General features: G+C 33.5%; 1 protein-coding gene across 5 annotated transcripts in view; it reads left to right on the forward strand.

Moving 5' to 3' along the window:
* The window catches only part of drm (odd-skipped family member drumstick), a 67,069-nt gene extending 53,562 nt beyond the window's left edge, over positions 1-13,507 (forward strand). For 3 of the 5 annotated variants that reach the window (XM_083115113.1, XM_083115114.1, XM_083115115.1), the window contains exon 3: positions 8,886-13,507. In XM_083115113.1, coding sequence (XP_082971239.1) covers positions 8,886-8,943 — 58 coding nt within the window. In that variant the 3' untranslated portion in view covers positions 8,944-13,507. Of the gene's footprint in view, positions 1-7,351; positions 7,409-8,012; positions 8,077-8,885 lie in introns of all 5 variants that reach the window. The other 2 variants (XM_083115116.1, XM_083115117.1) reach the window with 2 other exon arrangements.
* Positions 13,508-13,877: the final 370 nt, after the last annotated feature.

The following is a 13,877-nucleotide window of genomic DNA, read 5'->3' on the forward strand; positions in this document are numbered from 1 at the left end:
TGCACCAAAATGCATCAAATGTGAATCTGATTCTTTGAAGAAGCTACAAAACACATTTTAGTGCATCAATCGATGCATTATGGTGCATCAATCGATATGATGCATTTAGTTCTCTGTGTGTACACACACACACACAATTTGTCTGTAATATCGCACTGCAGCCATTGAAAATGCAGTATTTTCTATTAAGTGCAAATTTATGTAACTCGTCAATTCCAAACTGCACAAAATACACTTAATTTGGTTCCGTCACTGTCTCCACCGGTTTCGGAATTTTCGGAACTGTTTCAAAATACCCCAAAATAATTAGTATATTCCTGTATAGCTATTCTCTTTAGTTTGGACCAGTGTTACAAATTAGCCGACACTTTTGGGGACTAAACTACCGCTGGGTTCACTAATTTCTTACCCAAATCGTTTGTTACTTGGCCGCTATTGTAACCAAAGCCCGTACTTTTTGTAACTTATGCTTTCGGATGTTCATAAATATGTAGCAAGATATGCAAAATGGCTCAAATATGTATTATTATTTTTTTAAAAAAATACAACATTAGCTGATTCGTTTTCTTTAGTTTGAGTTCATTTAATGCACGGGAAAGCTAATAGGGACTGGACCCACAGTTTCAAGTGGGATCTGATCGACTATGTGCCACGGATATTGAACCAGAGACCCCTTGATTACAAGACGATGTAATACTTGTTGAATTTCATACTTCCATTCTAATTTGTTCTTGTACAACAAATTGTATACTTGCCACTGATTTAGTAGTGAATAAAATATTTTATATTTAACAAATATTTAGAACTTCATTGCACATTTTTGTAAATATGAAAAGAGGAGCATTTGAGACACCTTTATGACAAATTGGTTGACTAACTGACTTGGTGTTTGCACTAAATTGAAAATTATATAAAATTGTTTTATTCATAGTTTTTAATTACTACAAAAAGTATGAATTTGAACATAGACAGAGAGTTATCATCCGTTCTGTTCTTTATTATCGATAAACTTAAATAACTCCCTTCGTCTTGGCTGTCGCCTAATATAAAGTGGCACATTTTAAGCTGAAAGCTTTTTTCTAAAATACCTCTTTATTTGTTTTCTATCCGGTAAAATATGGCTTTTCGGTTTAAAGTGGATTTCAGGCTATTTATGGGAGGAATATGCGAGTTTTATAGTGCTTGTTTTTTCCCTAATTCAGTCATAAGTGCCTATTTCAAAGGTAACTGCGTTCTAAAGTTATTAAAATGAGAAAATAATGAAAAATTGGCTGATTGTATTCTGATTCTCTGTCTCATTTACCATGTCCATTAATTTATCGGTTTGTAAATTAAGATAGCACAGTCAAATTACGTCATGCGAAGTTGAAACATTTTTATCGACAAGAGGATAGGTTTACAAAGGAAAACTTACAAAAAATATCTGATAATTAACAGCAATGAACCTGGTAATTATTAAAATGTGTCATTTCCTGCATGTAGTGTTTTTGACGAAAGTAAATTGCTTTGATTATTTAATTTGCTGCATTGTGTTTTTGTAGAAATTTTGATTTGAAATGTCTGTTTTGTCATTTTGGTACCTGTTTTGAGAGTTTGTAATCGGTCCTCAGCCAAGCAAGCTCATGTAATTTTTATTGTAACATTAAAATTTACGAAAATATTAAGTTGTTATGCAGGTTTACTTTCAGTCGCACGTAATGTTCATGTACATGGCATTTCAAATAGTGTAAAACAAAAGTACATATAGTTTGATTTTGTTTATTTTATCTTTTGCGAAGTTTAGGATGAGTAATGATATGATCAAATTGATGAAGGACACTCACAAAGAATACCCAGACCGGGATTCGAACCCGGGACTCCCGGCGTCGTAACGTGCTGTGCTAACCACTCCGCCACGGAGATCTGCGAGAAGTACATGTAGTGGCTTAATATTTGAATGCAGAATTAAAATCTAGTTATACACAGCGTGTCCACAAAAACATTCCTTGATTATAAACTACCACAACATTTTAATTATGTATATATTACGAAATTTATACCGATACAATTCGAAAGAACAGCTCAAATAATTTTAGCGGATGTGTAATTGTTGGCGTTGACTACAACAATAGATGTTATAACAATAAAAGAATGAAAATAAGAAAAAAATAGCCAAAAGTAGCAGAAAAAAACATCAGTAAACATGAACAGTAACACAGTTTGCTTCTAACAACAATGACATTTACAATAACACATTAACAATCGAAATATCTTTTGGTGTGTTCTCTCTTGTCCTCCATTACGTTTCTTCTTATTATTTGAAGTTTCCTTGCAACACTCATTCATACAGCATTGTACAGTGGGATCCATGAGTATTAACGTGCAAATTGTCCATGACTATTTTCATTAATTTTTATCTCACATCCTAAAATGTGTTTCCTGGTACTTTTGGTTATTTTTTCCTTTTTTTTCATTCTATATTGTTATGCTATCTATTGTTGTAGTTAATGCCAACAATTACACATCCGCTAAAATCCTTTAAGCTGTTCTTTCGAATGATATCGGTATATATTTCGTAATATACATAATTAAAATGTTGTGGTCGTTTATAATCACGGAATGTTTTTGTGGACACGCTGTATAACAACAAACCACTCATAACGCCCAATGCGAAGCTCAAATAACCATTGTAAGAGTTAAACTATCGAAATAATGATTTCATATGTGAAATTAGCAGTATTGTTGAATTAATTTGAATTGATGAAAGACATTGGGTTCGTGTTTCTTATTTTATATGGTTTTTCTGCCTCTTTACGCTAATCACGACGATGAGGTCGAATAATAATGATTGAGAAATTGATGAGGAGCACTATAAAGCGGTTTTCAGTTGACGTTATCCTTCAAACAACAATATTTTAACAAAATGATCAACAATAAAATGAATTATACTGTCTTGTAAATACTTGTGCAGTTTTTACTCACGAGTTGATTTGTTCTTTTTGTAATACTCTTTGCCTATCTTCATGGGCGTCTCCAGAATTTTTTGCAGGGGAGGTCGGGCAAATGATAAAAGTTTAATAGCAGAAAAATAATAAGTATTATTACCACCGTTATAAATGTTATTATACAATAATAAATATTATAGACTAAACTAACAACAAAAAATTTATTCGAAACAATAATAATAATTATTATTATATAAATGTGGAGACTCGATCCACCACAATTATTTTCTATTATTTCTTTTACATTTTATGCAGTTCTGAAATGAATTTTGATATTAACCTTTGCCAAGAAAAGGCTTTAAATGTTAAAGGATTTTTTTTCATAAAGTGTGTTTAGTGATCTCTCACTTACAACTGTAATTCTTAGAGTTTTGAAAACTGTGGAACCATTTGTTCTTTGGATGAAATGGTAGAATATAACATTTTTCACTCAAATGTTTTCCATCCAATGCATTTTTACTTTGATTGTTCGAATACTAAATAAATGAACTATATTTCTGTTCTTAACAATAAGAGTAACAAACTTTCGGCTTTCTTGTATCTTTAAATGAACAATGTCAATTTCCAGGGGGTCCACTGACCCGTTCGACCCCCCTCTCGACGTCTTTAAAGCAAGAAAACAGCGGCGATGAGACTCACTGCACCGACCACCTCAACAGCCGTAAGGGCGATTTTTTTTTCAAATTCTCCTCTCCATTGGAAAAACCGATGTGATATTCCAAAATATGAAAAATTACATCAGCTTAGAATTGCTTCTAGAGCATTGACGTGAATTTTCGTGTAGTTTTCTTTCACTGTTGTCTAGATATTATCAATAGTTTAATAGACTTACATAATCGCGAAACTATTGATAATATCTAGACAACAGTGAAAGCAAACTACACGAAAATTCACGTCAATGGTCTAGAAGTAATTCTGAGCTGATGTAGTTTTTCATATTTTGGAATATCACAGCGGTTTTTCCAATTTGAAAATTTGAAAAAAATCGCCCTTACGGCTGCCAAAGGTGCAGTTGAGCCTTAAACAATATGTTCGCCCCGCAGAGATGGTTGTCTTTCTTCATATCCTGGACGTTCACTCCTTCCTTGTGTATACATATTTGTATTTGTAAATGAAACGTAACTGTTCCAGATAGGCTATTCATACCAGTTTCAGTACCTGTTACATATCGAAAAGTATCGATGCACAAACACTGTCAAAAAACCGAAGATACATAAACATATCGGAGATACAGAAAATACTCCGAAAGTGCAGGTGATACCGGGATATCGCAAATATCGATTCACTGGTTTTCGATATATTGACATTTCCGGTATTTTAAAATCGATATGTTCAGTAACCCTAACGAATCCCGGCCTCGGCATGAGTGTTCTTTGTGAATGTCCCTTCATCATTTTCATCTATCATCACTCATCATTTAGATTAGCCAAAAATGGCAGAACCAAGTCTATCAATCAGTCTTCAATCAAACTTCTTTGTTTCTATCGTATAATCTATAAATAGGAACATACGCCTTTATAAAATGCAAGCATACCTTTAATGATTTTTTCATCACTTAACATTACTGGAATTCATTTTGCTTCAAGAAAATAAATTGCATGTTAGAGATCCATTTTAGAAGAACAAGGTACGTGCATTACATGTTGATATTCCTAAGGACGAAAACACAATTAGAGAATTGTATGCACAATTTCTTACGAGTGTTTGTAGGAATATGGGACTGAAAAAATATTGACAATTTTACTGAGATGTATCAGTTAATCTCTCTTATGGCAGAAATTCGTAAATCTTTCGATGAATTGAAATATGGTCATCCCGATTTGTAAACTTTTTGCCATGCATTGACATTATGGTTTACTCATTATTAAATATTATATTTTGATAAAATATTAATATTTAGTTTGGTGTGTTTGGTTTAATGTTTTCCCTTATGCCCAAATTTTACATTTACATTTTTCCTATTCGGTGATGCGGGTGAATGATGAATAATGTCCAGTCCATGACTCAAATCCAGGATCTTAGGTGGCGATGTCACGAATCCAACTCATTACATTACGTCTATTTACAAAACTATTTGATAATTCATGTCGGTAACGCGTCTGACTACCATGCTCAAGGTCCCGGGTTCGATCCCCGGCCGGTTCAAATCCGGGAACTTTTCTAACGGTGCCTACCCAGCGTCGAATAACATGGGTACCTGGGGGAAACCCTGGGGGGGTAAAGGCGGTCAGGGGCGTGATGCTGATCACATCACCCCCACTCACGACCGGATCAAGAAAGTGTGGGGCGTTACCCCCACACCCCCTATACGCCTTCATGGCGTGGTGCTATGCACAGGGGAACACTTTACCTTTTTTTTATGTGAAACACTATTCCCGGTTTGGTACATGATAATCACGCTTTGTTTACTAACTCCTAATAATTAACATTTACCTTCATGGCTATAAATTTCCATACACACTTCACAGTACAACGAATTTAGAAATATTGTTATAGGCTTACTTTAATTTAAATTAGTGATTTATTTTATAATGATTTCCATCAGGAAGCTGTAATGTTTGTAAATATTGTGTACATATTGTGTAAATAAGTCCTCTTCATGTATATATTGTTTTACCAACATAACATATATAAAAAAGATAGGAATTTTTGGATTTCCATGAATACCACATACTAAAAGGTTTTCTGTTTGCAAGATACAAAAAGAAGAGAGAGAGAGAAATTGAAGCTAAACATAACAAAAAAAGTTAGAAATCTTTCACCTACTGAAAATCTGTTGTGAATTTCAACTCTCTTAAATAGTGTAGCCGTTCTTGAAACAAAAAATTCACGCTGACAATTGTAAATTTCAAAAAGAATAATTTGCCTCTTAACAGTATTCAGGAAAATCTTAATGTGGACTGATTTTTAAAATTATTACTGATTATAATAATGATATTAGATATTTATAATTCTCGTGTCGCTCCTAGCCTATTTTGTAATACAAGTAGAAGGAAGAAATGTAAACGTTGAAAATTTGTATTTTGGTAGAACGTTTTCTATAGTAATGTTATTTGTCTTTTTAAATATTTTTATTGACAGAATCAGCAATTAATATTTCAAGTATTGAGCTTCACTTGCTCTAACACAAAGTTCACTCTAGAACGAAAATATAAGACACGTTAAAACGCTTGTAACTAAATTATTAAGAGTTCATTAAGTGGTTCATAATGTAATCTAAAGTATTTCGAATTTGGGTGAATGTGCTTGATATTGAAAAAATGTATTGAAAAGTATTCAAAAGTCGTCTTCCTTGCTGAATTATTTTTAAAAAATGTTACAAATTTTAATTAATAGTTGAGAAAAAATTAAAATTTGAAGTTTTTCTTGTTAGAGATTTTATATTTTGGTTGGTATTGCTGCTACAACCATTTTCGTCGTCTTCTTTTAAGAGAACCCAACCAGCCTAACCTAACCACCACAGATTATTTACTACCCCAAAAAGCTACCAGCCAATGGGAATGCTTGAAAAGGTTGTAGCAGCAATCACTACCTTATATTTTACAGATTTTGCTTGCTACAGATTTTTTTTACTGAGCATGAAATGCTTAGAAGAACATTTTTTTTAAAGAAATGCACTTAGTATTTTAATTGCATGTCGCTTTTCTACCTCTTCAGGCCAATCGATACGATGACAATGAATGGTGAAAATAATTAAAGAAATGCACCATGAAATCAAACCCATTGTGACTTGATCCAACAATCTTCAGTGGCGAGATCAAGAGCAAAGAGTAAACGCACTCAGTCCCTGAGGCAATGTAAATGTTTGTACAAAAGCATATTTTGAAAAGCTATTTGTATAGTTCATATATGTATGTATTGAGTCTAAAAAAAACACTACACAAGGATAAATATTTGTTTTTATTTTTCTCAACTTGTTTACAGTTATACATTTAAAACTGGGAAAATCAGCATTGAAATTACTATAGCACAAACATTTTACTATTTTACATGATAATGGCTGAATCAGAACACTACAACATGAAAAATGTCCAAATCATATCCTTATCTTTTTTATGTAAGGGGACTGTGCTTTCTTCTTCCGTTCATTCAGTTACGGCTTTTCTTTCCAAACATTAGAAAAAGATCACCAGAATCCAGAATTTATTTCAATATCATGGTGTGACATTTGCTCATTTCTCGAGAAATCATGCTTTCAATGATTCGTATTGATTATTCACACGTATTATACAAATTATTTTTATAGTTCCAAACTTCGCTGGTGAATCAAACATAGTTTTAACTACCGTAATAATTTTTCTTCAAAATCTATCAAATTTTATCCTAATTTCATTTCTTTCTAATGAAGATCTACTATTATTTTACAGCTTCACTAATTGTTTGGAGAGTTAAGCCGCAACTATAAAAAATACTGTTACGTCCTGGTAAGCAATAATTTCAGGAATAATGCAATGAAACCACGAAATAATCTTGTCCCTTAAACTGCAATGTATAAGTAATTTACATAAGAAATTATCAATCTTTTCCTCAAATTCTTGACCTTATTATTCATTTTCTTTCAAGTATCTGAATATTGCTTATATGTATGTATGTGTGTATATATGTATATATATATATATATTGCTCTGTGTACATTTGAATTGTATGAAATTTGGTACAACCTTATAACGATCTCTTAATGTGCTTGAAGAGAGAATTGTGTTCTAAGGTTTACCATAAACGTTTGCCTTAGGGTCATGATTATATTGTGGTTTCATTGAGTTAGTAGGCCCCTTTACAGTTTATAAAATACATCTAACTGGCATCTTCTGTGTAGAGCATGAGCGGTGAAGTGTTTCTATGTAGTAGTTTTGGTTTTGTCTCACCGGTTTATATAATACACAGGAATGCTTTCAGTGCATCAGCTCGAATGGTTTTTGCATTAAATTTTTATGCTGAAGCATACTTGTGCGTCGCATATGGTTATAATTTGGTATTCTGAGTTTAGCAAGAAGACTACTATAGCATTAATTTTCTTTTTTTATATAGCTGTGGTTCGCGATGATCTCATTGTCCAGTTGATGAAAAAGCAACTCCATCTTCAGTTAGGCTAGTAAGGAAGTTATTCTTTTCTTCTTTTAAAAGCAGTAACTTGGAAATTTATCTTATGAAATCATTCTGCAATTTTGTCACGAATGCAGTTAGTACGTATTTCTTGCACGTCTAAGTTTATTTTTGTAGAGAACACTTATTTTTAAATCGTAGGCTTGTAAGTAGCATGAAATACGTTTGTAAAATATGCTTATTTGCTTCTTAATCGAAGAGTGTCGATGAACTTGCTCCTTGGACAAGCAATACATTTCGTGAAAGTATTAACATAACTACTATTTTTTGAAACCGTAGAATCATTTGTAGTCCTTTTTGATAAGACATCTTGATAAAATCTTTGTTCAGTATGTGAAGTCTTCGGAGATATCGTCACAGATAGTTTAAAGCCTCGTATGTTACATTGAAGTCAGTTGTAGTCCGCCCACTTAAAATAATTTGTCGTCGTGCATACATGTTTTAATGTATTGTGTGTGTTCGAGAAAGAAGAACCTTGCACTATATTTTGTGTTTAAAAGTTTTTGCCCTAGGGTTACTTGCTTTTGCGTTACACATGTGACACACAATTGCTCACCACTTTTTTTCATGAGAGAGAGGTTTTATAACATACTGGGTTTTCTGCTATCAAGACGAAACATTTTTCTGCATTTGAATATTTTCCCTTAAAAGAAAAGAATAAAAAAGTCTAACTATGGTTAATTTTTCAACACTACTAACAATCGTAGTTGCAAGCAGTAACACTTATTAACCGCTAACACTTTGAATTGAATTTATGTACAAAGATACTTCACGATTTTTTTTGGTTTCCTCTTGCAGATCCATACACCACACGGCAACCTGCAAAATAACTAATGGTTTTGCTAATGGATTGTAGATAGTGATTATGCCTCTGTCAACAGCTGAAGAAACATGTGCCTCAGTTATTCTACAGTGCACTATCAACCCATAGACTCCTTAATGAAACCAGTTTTCCAGAAAAAAAAAACTTTCAACAGTGTGCATGTTCCACTTCGTGTACAATCTACAAGACAGATTATCTAGTGAGCACCCAAATTATGACAGGAAACACAGTGCATATTCAGTGTGCAGTAGCAAGAAACTTCCACAAAATAGTGCAAGGACAATTATTTCATCCATATTCACAGCTTGTGCTTGGTACAGGAAGATGGATAGGACAAAGCAAAAATTATCAACGCCGTGAAGACTTAGTCTAACCTTCCTACGAATGGGTTCCAACTCAACTGCAGTGTACACAAACACTCAAATGCAGCATGTAAAAACAAACACTTTGCACAACTATGACATGCAATACAGACTGAATGCAATAACTCAGAGCAATGACTGAAATAGTATCAATATTTTGTTTTATAATGCAGATTTGTTGTTTGTGAAGCCTTGTGGTCATCTTTGCTTTTCGTTTATCTTCCTTCCTGTGCTAGTTGTAGCAACAGTGAGAACCAATGCCTAGTGTCAGATTAGTGAAACGTGTGTGCAGCTGATAGTTAATGAAAGCGCTATATTTCAATGATATTCTTTTGTTCCATACGCAAGCCATTAACAGTACTGCATTTTTCTTTGCACAAAATCAGTGCTTGAAGTATTGGGTGTATAACAGCCCAGTATCAGTATGCTTTTAAACACAATTCATTAACAATATTGTTCGACCATGCTTAAACATGGGAAAATTCCCTATCAATTGTATTTCATCATTCTCAGTTATTAGAAAGAATCCACTAACTGCGCTGTTTCATTATTCTCAGCATATAACAATCCGCTACCTGTAATGTTTCACCATTCTCATCATAAAACATTCCTCGAATAGCACTGTTTCTTCATTCTCGGCATAAAACAATTCACTTCCGGCAGCATTTCGCCATTCCCATCAGAAACAATTCGCTACCGGCAGAAATTCACCATTCCCATCATAAAAAAATCGTTACCGGCAGCAATTCACCATTCCCATCATAAAACAATTCATTACAGGCAGCAATTCACCATTCCCATAATAAACAATTCACTACCGGCAGCATTTCACCATTCCCATCATAAAACAATTCAATACCAGCAGCATTTCACCATTTACATCATAAAACATACCTCTTGTAGTACTGTTTCGTCATTTTCAGCATCAAACACTTCCACCACCGGTACTGTTTAGTCATTTCTATCACAAAACATTCCCCGAGTGGCACTGTTTCGTCATTCTCACCGGTATTGTTTCACCATTCCCATCATAAAACGTTAATCTTGTGACGCTGCTTCGCCAATCCACTTCCGGTAATGTTTCATCATTCCCATAATAAAACATTCCTCTTGTTATAGTGTCATTCTCAATTTAAAACTACTGCAGAAATACTTCTAGAATCATTGAGTAGTTGTCAGAATAAAAAAATCCACTACTAGAGCAAATCGCATAATTTACAACAAAAAACAATCCACTAGCAGGTTCGTGTTGTCATTTTTGACAGAAATGGAATGTTTCAAATTCTGTTATGGCACTTCTTGGAGGCAACTTGTACCTTCTGTTAATAGTTCTTTATTTCTAATTCAGCTTTTGAAGTTTTTATAGTTACAATACCTGTATCGTTCTCCCAGTTTGCTTCAATACACATCTGGTTGTTATTGGTACAGTTGTATCTGTGCGTAGAGCAAATGTCATGAGTGTGGCAGTCGGAATGGCAATTGTGGTAAAGCTGTAAGGGCCAAGAGAAATATAAATTCCTAGGTGAGGATAGATATAATATAATATATATTTGTGTATAATAATGAGTCTGTTGTTTAGTCTTAAAGAAATACGTATCAGCAATAACAAAGTTACCAACGCCAAATGCTTTTAGGTTATAGAAAATATAAGAAATAGATAACTAAATATACACCGTATAAACACATCGGGTTTTGGGATCGGCACTAGGCTATGCCAGCCTAAAGCTACTAGCTTGGTTTGGGAAAGGTACACTTGAAAATTTTGACTACAACTTATGAACACAGTTTATGAAGTGAATGAAATTTGACCTCAACATTGGGAAGAACATCATTTCATAAGACAGATGAGAATCCATACATACATGTAAGTGAAAAAGATTAAATGTATCGAAGTATAAAATATTATGATGGCTTCTCTATTACGAAAAGGTGTTCTACTTCGACATCAGGCTGAGTCTTGTAGAACGGCACCATACAAGAGGTTGAACTTCACTCACACAGATTGCACTCTTAGGTATCCTTGAAATCTCATACCTCAACTCTGGAGTTCTGTAAATTGCACTTTGTCCGGGACTCTTCTGTGGATCTGCATTTTGGCGTGTAGACTCCATCATACAGACATCACTAGCTTCAGGATCCCTGCCCTTGACCGGAGAGGGTCTTTCACGAAGTTGTAAATTTGCAAGTTCAGATGAAACAGACAAATTAGCTCTCTTTTCACAGACAGAATCAAGTATTGCTCTACTGACGAATCTTGCATCAGGTGATGGGCTTGGTTCTTCAATATTTTTTGGCAAGGCGTTTTCTGCAATAAAGCATTTCTTCCTCAATGCTCTTCTTGGTATCTCATTATCGGCAGAATTATAATTTTTGTTATTATTATTATTTTATTTGACCTACAAGTAATTTTTCCAAGGCCTCTTAACATAGGAAGTTGGGAGGGTTCCCAGCCTTTGCTTTTGATTGTGACCTGGAAAACGTTCACGTTGCTTGAAATGGTGCTTTCTGTTATTGCATCTTTTATCTTATTCTCACTTCGAAGATTTCTTCCACTGGTTGAAGGCAATTTAAACATGTCTACTGCTGAGGTAGCTTTTCCTTTACTGTTCTGCATCTTCATACCCAAAGGCTCAAAAGGAAAAATTTCCGGTGAAATGAGAACCTAACTTTTGAGAAGCGGCAGCAGGTGATATAGTGACTCGTGTGTTTTTCAACAGAGATGATGTACCTGAAGATTCAATGTGAACAGAATCATTTTTCTTTACTCCTCATCCTCCAGTGGGAAATTTAGGGGCAAGATCATGATGGACTGACTACACCAACTTTAAATACTGACTTGCGAATAGCTTTAGGCTGGCATAGCCTAGTGCCGATCCCAAAACCCGAGGTGTTTATACGATACTGTTTTTATGTTAACAAACCTTTGTTCATTATTGAAAGTGCCTTTGTGGTTTTGACTAAAATATTGTGCAAATATGATTTATCGTAAATTGGTATTGTGCTCTAGGTTGTTCGATTTATTGTAACACTGAAAAACTTAAATTTGCCATTTTTTGTGTGGTCATAATATATTTAAAAGAGTGATAATAGTATACGTCGATATTTTGTCTTGTACATACATATATATACATCTCGTATATATGCATAGTACCTGTGTAAGAAAAGTTGAACGAAGATGAAATCTTATATAATTGGCTAAAAGTCAAACAGTACGGATAATGAACCCTCTTTCATGTACATTAATTCTTTATTAACATTTTCATAATATTAATAATAGTGGAAACATATTTCATAGAAATTAGCAGACTGTTTAAGAGACTGAAAATTTGCATTGTTTACGATACAGAGGTATTGACAACTCACAATACGTAATATACAAGCCAATAATAATATTAACAAACATATTTGTATTTTAAGGTCAAGTTACGTTTTGACGAATCTTAGCACAGGCGTGTCTTCTTAGATCTTGCGAAATCAGTTTTTAATGCAAATGTTATCAGAAAATAGTTTGAGAGTAAATTAAAATATCAAAAACTGAAAAAAAAAAATAGATTATACGTGGTGATTCTCTAGTCGAAGACAAAAGCATTGTGTACAAAAGTTTGACCAAGATGCGACTGGATTGAGAATATAAACGCAACAGGCACAAATTTGAACGTTGTGGATTCATCTTTATGGAAAGACAACGAGAAAGATAGTTAGGTTTATTGTGAACCGAAACCATAACAATATATTTATAGAGAAGAGTGTATATTTACAAACGCTTGTGATTATATATTATAGTTTCAAAAGAGAAATTCAGTACCAATATACATGTTTTATTTACCTGCTTCACATTTTTATGAACATGTATGAAAGGAAAAAAAAGGTAAGAACGATGTGTGTAGATTTTGCTAACCTTATATCCGTGTAGAGTGCCATATATGATCACACATGTTTCTGAAAATGAGCGTTTCTTCCTTTCATTACAAATCAGCTTTTGATTGTTGGTAGGGTGGTAATTTTATATAACAAGCGATTAAAAAATAATGTAATATTGTTGAAGTCTATTAAAGAAATACCGATATAGTAATATTTTGTATGTATATTTTAGCAAACAAATTATCTTATTTGTTCATTTTTCATGTTGTCAGTAAAACAATAATTTTATTTATTTGTTGCAAAGCTTAGCCTTAGAGATTTTTATAGATTGTAATGTGTTCTGTATTTCTGCGCAGCAAAAGAAATATAGTGAATAAAAGTTCTTTAAAATACACTGCTTGGTTCTTTTTTTAAGTTGTCGAATTTTATTTCGAGTTGGGTGTAAACTGCAATGTAGTATTACTAGAAAAGGTTACGTTAGAGGAAAACAGAAATAGGCTATTATTTCACATATCAACCATCAAGGTAAAGTGTGGGATATTGCATCCATTAAGCATTCGTTTATGTTCGAGAAATCTCGGCAGTATTCGTGTCTAATGAGTCGGACTTGATAGAATTGTCCTTCTGTTTAGTCTTTCAAAAGATAGCTGACAGGGCCTGTGTCATGAGGAAAAATCATAGAATACTATTATTCAAACTATAGTATTATTTTGTCTTCAGATAATGCGATAATGAATAAACAAT

This window comes from Lepisma saccharinum, chromosome 30, assembly GCF_977018435.1.
Source record: "Lepisma saccharinum chromosome 30, izLepSacc3.1, whole genome shotgun sequence".
Taxonomy (NCBI): domain Eukaryota; kingdom Metazoa; phylum Arthropoda; class Insecta; order Zygentoma; family Lepismatidae; genus Lepisma; species Lepisma saccharinum.